The sequence below is a fragment of the Nematolebias whitei genome, chromosome 19 (assembly GCF_014905685.2).
Source record: "Nematolebias whitei isolate Nwh7 chromosome 19, NemWhi1, whole genome shotgun sequence".
Lineage (NCBI taxonomy): Eukaryota > Metazoa > Chordata > Actinopteri > Cyprinodontiformes > Rivulidae > Nematolebias > Nematolebias whitei.
Window position 1 is genome coordinate 39,718,113 of NC_056516.1, and position 8,179 is coordinate 39,726,291.

The window sequence follows — 8,179 nt, forward strand, 5'->3', positions numbered from 1 at the left end:
CTACTGTAAACCACTTCCTGTCAGCTGACAGGAAGTGGTTTACAGTACTACTGTAAACCACTTCCTGTCAGCTGACAGGAAGTGGTTTACAGTACTACTGTAAACCACTTCCTGTCAGCTGACAGGAAGTGGTTTACAGTAGTCCCTCGCTACTTGGCGGTTCGACCACCGTGGACTCGCTCCGTCGTGGTTTGTGGCCGTACAGTAATATCTCTGTACAGAACTCGTGTGGATGTGAAAAAGTTAATGACACAAATAATAATGTGGACAGGCGCCGCCATTTTGTAGTTTCTTTCATTCAGCCTCCACTGTGCTGTAGTCACCACTCAGGACTACATTTCCCTCAAACCAGTGCTGTGCTGCACTGAAGTGCCTCTGGGCCCTGTTTTCAACAGAATGTTTGCAAAGCGAAGTCATGACGGCCGAACCGGCCTGTCGAGGTCTGAGCGCGCTTGAACGTGGACAATCGGGCGTGTTCTGGAGAAGGATGGAGGAAGACGAGGAGCCTGGTCTCAGCTCATCTCCATCACCTTCATCACCGGACAGATAATCCTTCATCATCTTCTCTGGTGAGTACCCATTTAATATTGTAATTAATATTATAATAATAAATATTAATAGTTTTAAAAGGTTTAAGAGTTCAGACAGTTGTTGAGGGTGGGGTTTACAACTCTCTAACCCACAGAGCGTATAAATGTTAAAATAAACTAACCCTACGTGATGGTTTTTCACTAGAGTTGGAACCTATCGGAGCGATAAGCGAGGGACCACTGTAATCGATTATTGAAGCAGAAGTGAACGATGAAGTCACGCCTGGCCGCTGGAACTGGTCCAGTTTCACCTTCATGAACCAGAACTTCCTGAAGTTTTGGGGTTTTACTTGAGGAGCTGGTCCAAACAACAACCTGGTGTTTTTACAACGGACGAGATCCTGTTTAAGCAAAAGTTCATTATTTTAAACGTGCGTGAGCACACGAGTGTGTGTGTGAGTGACCACACACGTAAGGCTGTGAGGTCAGAGGTCAGAGCAGCTGACGTCATCGATGAGGCGGTTCAGGTACAGAAACACCTGCAGAAGATTTTTGACACAAACTGTGAGTCTTTGATTTGTGGTTTCTGTGTTCGAGTCCAGACGGACGGATGACGTCGTTCAGAGGATCCGGGGGAGGAGCAAAACGTGATCGTCGCCACCTGCAGGGGCGGAGTTGAGCTGCTGCACAGGAAGAGTTCCCCTCAGACTCCGCCTCCGTACGTCGCACGGTGACAGCAGACAGGTCGGTCTCCCTTTAGTGTTCGACACCCAGCAGTGGTCCGCTACAGAAAGTCCAGTTCCAGAGCCTGATGGAGGGACACGAGGTCTCCGTGAGTCGAGATCCTCCAGAAAGGCATGTTGTGCTGCAGAGGAGGAGAAACTGGAGGTGAGTACACAAACCAGGACAACCAGAGACGTTCAGCTTCTACTCTGAGACTACGCTCACACTGAAGGTCCAAACGCTCACATCTCATGTGGTTCTGCTCAGATCAGATGGTTCTGTTCAGATTATAATCTAACCGATCTCCATCAGACTCCAGTCCACGGTTCTGAAGTGACCCGCAGAAGCTGTGATGTCATCGCAGCACACGTGTTTACGTGAGTGGATCGGTTCTGAAGTTCTTCAGTCAGAACAGGATCTATTAGGACCGGTCCGGTGTTGACAGCTGATGTTGCCTCTTCCTGCTGCTCAGGTGAAGAATTTCACTTTTGGAACAGGAGCAACATCCTGAAGACTGAAACAAACTCAAGTATGGATCGTGATGTCGGCATCGATCCGGTCCGACACCAACGTTGGTATGGAGGTCATCCAGGAGCAGATGACACATCAGCTGGACTTTGGTTCTGTAGCTGAAGACGTGCAGAGTTCCACGACTTCAACTTCCTGGTTTAAATATGATACTTGGATCGACTGCGACCTCGCTGAGGAGCGAGTCCAACGAGACGTCCAGTGTTCAAGTCCTGACCAGAAGCAGAACACGTCACCCGGTCCGTTCAGACGGAGCCCACGTTGAATTAAATGCGTCAGGTTTAGGAGTGCACCTGAAAAAGACCTGGCTCAGGTTTTTATCTGCAGTTTGAACCATGTTCTAAACCTGAACTTTGATCATTCAGAAATCTTTACATCACTTCCTCGGCTTTTCTTCAAGTCGTGAAGTTTCAGTTTGTTGAAACGTTAAAGAGCTTCAGCTGCGGACACTAACCTGAACTGAGGGGAAGCAGCCGGTGAATAAAATAAATTATTAATTATAATAAACTGCTCTGCTGTTTAAGAATATGAGCAACTAAAGACAAAGTGTTTCAAATTATCAGTAACAAAGATCAGAAATGTTTTAATTCACAGCAGATAATATAATTAAACTATCTTTATTTAAAAAACGTTTTTATTTGTCTTTCCCTTCATTTAATAATAACAATAATAATAATAATAATGAATTTAATTCGTAATGCACTTTTCATTTAAAAAAATCTCAAACTGCTAAAAACAGTAATGTTTTGAATTATGTCTCGTCTGAGTTTTGTTTTACATCAACATCCTATTTAAATAATAATGTACATGTAATAACTATATATTAATGCTGTAACCATTACATTATTATACAACAACCTTTTAAAGCTCGTTTTAAAAAGAAGTTCTTCCTGGATCGTCTAACATTATTTATCTGTTTCCAGATAACTTCCTGTTCAAAGGTTTTTATTCAGGAAGTAAAGCAGCACTTCCTGCTGTGCTGATTGTAAAAACAACCTCTACGTTTAGTCTGAGCTTCTTAAACACGAGGGAACGACCAAAGCTCTGCCTGGTCCAGCTGACACGGGGTCGGGAGGTAGAATATGTTGCCCGCCTGAGGTCGAAGCGGAAAAACTCGAACCTGTTTCGCAGCGAACTCCTCGTCTCGCCCGTCCCCGATCACCACGTACGTCACCTTCTTCCCGAAGCGAGAGACGATCCTCTCGAAGCAGCTCTCTTTCCCTGCAAGGAGAGGAAAACATCAGCTCAGGTGGTCACCTGCTGCAGGTGAGACGCTGCCCGCGCGCACACTCACCGATCTTTGTGGCGCTGTAAATGTTCTCGACGGGGAAGACGTCTCCCAGACCGTACAGCAGAACCTTGGCCAGAGCCGGAACCAGCTGCGTGGTGGTGACCAACACGTTCATGCACTTCCCTCTGTCGCAGGCGCACGCACACACAAACAGTGCATTGAGACAAGAAGCAACAAACGGAGCTTCAACCAAAATAAACCACACGAAGAATCAGTTTATTAGTTTTTATGAATTAAACTGAACGTCAGGACCTGCAGCAGAACGTTGCAGGTCCTGACCTGCAGGTCCTGACCTGGAGTCAGAGTGTTTTTCAGGTCCTGACCTGGTCTGGATGAGCAGCAGGGACTTGAGCGCCGTGGTGAGCCAGATGTCGGTGACGTTCTCGATCTCTGAGCGAAGCCGTAACAGGAGCTCTCTCTTGATGGGACTGAGCAGACCTGGGGAACCAGGAGATTTCAGAACAAAGAGCATCTTCAGCACCACCTCCATTACAGGCCCACGTTTCCTGGTCTAAAAGCAGCTGTGTCCAGATGTTTCTCCTTCACAGGTTCGTCTTCAGCTGCAGCAGCTAGTCTGTCGTTAGCTCGTCTTTCTGTTGTCTACACTTCAGAAAGAGAACTCACCCCCAACGTTCCCCTTGTAGGTGTTGTAGATCTCTTTTAGGCGGCGGTAACGAAAGGCCAGTTTCCTCATCCACTCCACGCCCCCCTGGACCCCCGCTGTGCCTCCCGCCGCTCCGCCGCTGCTGGGGCCGTTGAAGCCGTCAGCCAGGAAGTTGTAGGTGCTGCGACGGAGGAGTTGAACATTTGAATCCCTCCAGATGACACAAGAGATGAGCTGTGACAAGACGTCATGTGACCCACCTCAGGTCCTGCCCGTTGTCGTCAGACGCCACGTCCTCAATGTGGACCTGATCGCACTCCTGACAGGAAACAAGAACGTCAGAGCTTCACCTCGAGGAGTTCACGAACGTTCGCGTCATAAAGCTATTATTGTATCTTCATCCTCCTCATCCTCCTCACTGAAGCGGCAGGGAAACGTCTGACCGTCTGATATCGATGGATTTGATCAAAACCAGGGATGCAAACACGTGAGGGGGTCGAGCGATGTATCGAGTACATTTCATGCACCCGACGACATCTTCAGTAACTATATCGTAACCATCAAACATCGATTTGAGCGTCAGGTTTCTGCAAGTTTCAACAAACTAGACTGTTCTTGGAACAACAAACCAGTTCCAGGAGCCGAGGAACGGGACCGGCTCTTTTTGACCACAAAGCTGAACTCTGAACTTCAGGGGCGCTTGGCTCCAACATCCTGACTGAATACGTGGAGGTCGGCGTACCTCCAGGTCGTTGAAGAAAAGATGCGTGTCTGCCAGCTCAAAGATCAGCTCCTCCATCTGCAGGCCGAGGTTCAGAATCGTGGCCGGCTCCTGAACAACACAGACCCACACGTCACGAAACAAACCGGCTCAAACGTTTCTTTCTCTGAAGCCTCTCGTCTCTAACCTTCCCAAACTTCTGGGCGTAGGTGCCGGTGAGCAGAGAGTGGAAGATGATGATGGTCTCATCCAGATCCCAGAGAAAAACACGCTGAAAGCAGCAGAGGAGCAGACGTTCAACACATGTTGAAGAAGAGCCGTGTTCAGCTGCTGAGTAATCTGGAGCTGCTCGGTCACCTCCAGATCGCTGTCAGGCGGCGGGGAGCTGTCCGACTTCTTGGCCTTCCCTTTGGACTTCCCCACAGAGTTCCTGCGGCCGAGCTCGTCCTGATCCCTGGCTCCACCTGAGGGGAGGGCTGCACCTGCAGGGAGGTTCTCAGGTGGAGATGCATCTGCAGCAGAACAGAGGACGGCAGGGTTTCATAAACAAATCAGTCTGGTACCGGTCTTTGGCCTCTCGTTGGGTCGATGGGTCCAAAACTGTTGAAAATACCAGAACTGGACTTTACACTGAAGGAGCAGATATCTGTTGTTAAACCATTTATCACTGATCTAAACATCACGTCTCCCCTCAGAGCTCTGAAAGTCACAAAGTTACGTCCAGTAACTTCTTCCTTACTCGTGAAAAACCACAAGAAGAAAAACCCTTAAATCTGTGTTTGGACCGGACATCGACAGCCTGTTGTGGATAAACTGCAGCAGGTGAATCACCTCGGGGGGGCAGTCCAGCTGAGGCGGCCTCCTCAGACTTCACCGCTGAATATTCTGCGACCGCGGCGCCGGGCTCGTCGCTGCTGGGCAGCCCGGCAGGAACGTAGCTGGGAGGTAGCGTGTAATACTGAGAGAACTGAGCCTGACCCAGAGAGCTGTAGCTGCTGAACTCCTGCAGGACGAGGAAACACAAACAGCAGAGGGATGAACGTTCAACCGGCGGTGGAACGGGACAAAAACGAGGACTTTTCTACGATAAAACACGCCGACAGGACCTCCAGGCTGAGCCAACTGCAAGATACGACGAGCAGCGAGGGACGAGTTCCCTCTTAAACGGAAGAAAAAGGTGTTGGAGACGGAACATCAGCAGCTGCTGCTTCAACTCTGACCTTATTCATGACCTTTGGACTAGAGGCTGACAGTTGTTCTGGAATCCCACGGCTAACGTGATTCCAGCGGGATGGGAGTCAACTTTAATATTACTCACGCGACTGGGACGGTACGGGATAAGAAGTTAACGGGAGCGGGAACCAAGCAATAGGACAAAAAAATACTTTGGACAGGCGCCGCCATTCATTTTGTAGTTTTCTTTCAATGAGCCTTCACTGTAACGCAAGGCCGCAGAACTACATGGCCCAGAAGCCAACAGTGCTGAAATTCAAAGAACAATGGAGGGAGCGAACGCTAGCGATGCATCTATGAAGCTCACAGAAATATTCCTGACCTTCATGAGTGTGGTGGTGTTAGCACGCCGTGCGCTGCTCAACAAACGAGTTTAGTCTTGGTCGAGTGCACGAGTCAGGGACGAGTGGGCTGAAGAGACACTTTGTCCAAAGCTCAGGTCCAGCATGTGAACGAACGTATTTATACAGTTTTGGTCGTGGAGCTCTCTTGCTTGGTGCATTTTTTATTTTGTTGTGTAAGCAATTTAAAACATGACGGTGATGTCACTGTTTAAAGGAAACAATTGATCAATAAATTAGTCAAACGCAACTTTATATGTTCAGTTTGGGCTCATTCAATTAAGGTAGACATGGTGTGACCCATGTACTGTTGTTTTTTATTTAATTAATTGGTTTTACAGTAACTGACCTCCAAAAGAGCCACTAACTGGGACTCAGCTGCTGATACTCCAAAGAAAAACTATAGGAACCACAGGCCTTGTATTATTTGTTGTGTGCCCTTTAGTGAAAGTTTCCGTTTGGATTAAGCAACAAATGCCTCCATGTTTCACCACAGATGAACTGTTCCTGTTGCCATGTGTTGTGAAATAAAACTGCAGAACACAAAGTAAAAGGAATGGGTAGAAGACTCATCAAATTCAGTGCATTTCCTAAAGACTAAATGAAGAAAAACGAACAATGGGAGCGGTCCAGGAGTGGGAGTCATTCTGAATGGGAGTGGGATGTGAGACAGGAATTTTGTTTTACTGTGGCCCGGGACTGGGACGGGACGAGTTTTTTTCTGTGGGAGTGGGACGGGGCAGGAGTGAAAATCCACTCCCGTGTCAGCCTCTAGTTTGGACCAGAGTTCTGTTCATACCACTCGTACGGTACGTTTTATATTTGTTTGTGGAATGGACCTTTAGGTTGTAAGAGCCAAAATAAAAGAAGTGTGAAAAGTCCCGGAGGGACGGCCTTCACGGCGACACGCTTAGAACTCACCTGGGGTGCGGCTGCGGTGGAGGCGCTGGTGACGGCTGTGGTGGAGGGGATGTTGGAGTAAACACTGGAGGTGGTGAAGCTCGAGCCTGAAAACAAAGAAGGCGTTCAACGGGGGGAGCCTGCCTTGTTTGCGTGCACACGGTGTGGTGGGGTGAGGCGCGGTGAGGCTGCAGCTTGCCTTGGCTCGGGTACGAGTAGTGCAGCTGACCCGGCTGGGTGGAGGTGAATGCCGTGCTGAAGCTTAGAAACCCGGGCTGGCCACCATAGGGCGCCTCAGGCAGCCCTGTCTCAGTTTTAACGACCGGCCACAAGGCTCCTGAAGACCACAGAGAGCAACAGGAGCAGAGAGTCAAAGCAGCGGGGGAGGGGGGGAGGCAAATATCCAGTGGAGGTGTGTGAAAAAGCAAAGAAGCAGAGTGATGCTTAAAAAGCTCAGTAAGACGTGATGCTGAGGTTTTAGTGAGCAGAGGGGGGTCTGTGGGGGGAGGGGGGACTAACCGAAGGGTGGGAGTCCGTAGGTCTGTCCGGTCTGAGGGAAGGATGAGTACACAGTGGACTGGGCCAGAGGAGAAAAGGCCACCTGACTGGTGTAGGACGTCACCGCGGGGCTGAAAGAGACGATGTAACTGCTCACACTTGTGTCACCATGGAAACCAGCGACATAAGAACCGTAATTACCGGGGTACAAGCCACTACTTGTCTCTCACTCTTTGCACCCCGCGGTTTATATGCAGGAGTCTTATTTATGTACCGTTTTCATATTTATCAAAAGTTATATTTTATTTTGACAGACTTCCTGCCTCTAACATTTTCCTTCGACAGAGCTGGGCGCTCGTGTCACCAGCACCCGCCCCTCTTGGGGGCAGGTGCTGGTGACGCAGTTTCCTCAGGTATCCACATGTACAAGCCTCTTGCTCACAGTTCAAATACCCAACCATAACTCCACCCACTCTGTCATCATGTGACCAGAAGTCTAACCTGAATGAGCAGCGAGGTACTCCCCCAACACAGACGAGCATTCATTTCTTCAGATAGTTCCCGTGTCGTTACCGTACTTTGTGCTTCATGCACAGACCTGTTCATGTGTTCAGGGATAATGGAAAACACACGGAGACTTCTCCTGACGCAGCTTTCATGTTAGAAGCTGTCGAGGAGGAACCGGCTGCAGCCCGTAAGCTCTGCATCATGTCGAGGGTCAGGGAGACGAAAAGCGTCTGGTACACGGTTTAACAAAAGCTTGTGTTTTTTTATATATATATATATATATATATATATATATATGTGTGT

At 48.8% G+C, this 8,179-nt stretch overlaps 1 protein-coding gene across 1 annotated transcript in view; it reads right to left on the reverse strand.

Annotated features, from left to right (window-relative positions):
* Positions 1 to 151: 151 nt before the first annotated feature.
* Positions 152 to 8,179, reverse strand: part of eya3 (EYA transcriptional coactivator and phosphatase 3) — a gene marked incomplete at its 5' end in the record, with an annotated part of 9,054 nt that continues 1,026 nt past the window's right edge. Inside the window, 13 exon segments of the mRNA XM_037693171.1 lie at positions 152 to 1,395; positions 2,902 to 3,002; positions 3,076 to 3,197; positions 3,396 to 3,510; positions 3,697 to 3,857; positions 3,937 to 3,995; positions 4,419 to 4,508; positions 4,585 to 4,668; positions 4,755 to 4,909; positions 5,229 to 5,400; positions 6,893 to 6,978; positions 7,071 to 7,208; positions 7,391 to 7,500. Coding sequence (XP_037549099.1) covers positions 1,315 to 1,395; positions 2,902 to 3,002; positions 3,076 to 3,197; positions 3,396 to 3,510; positions 3,697 to 3,857; positions 3,937 to 3,995; positions 4,419 to 4,508; positions 4,585 to 4,668; positions 4,755 to 4,909; positions 5,229 to 5,400; positions 6,893 to 6,978; positions 7,071 to 7,208; positions 7,391 to 7,500 — 1,474 coding nt within the window.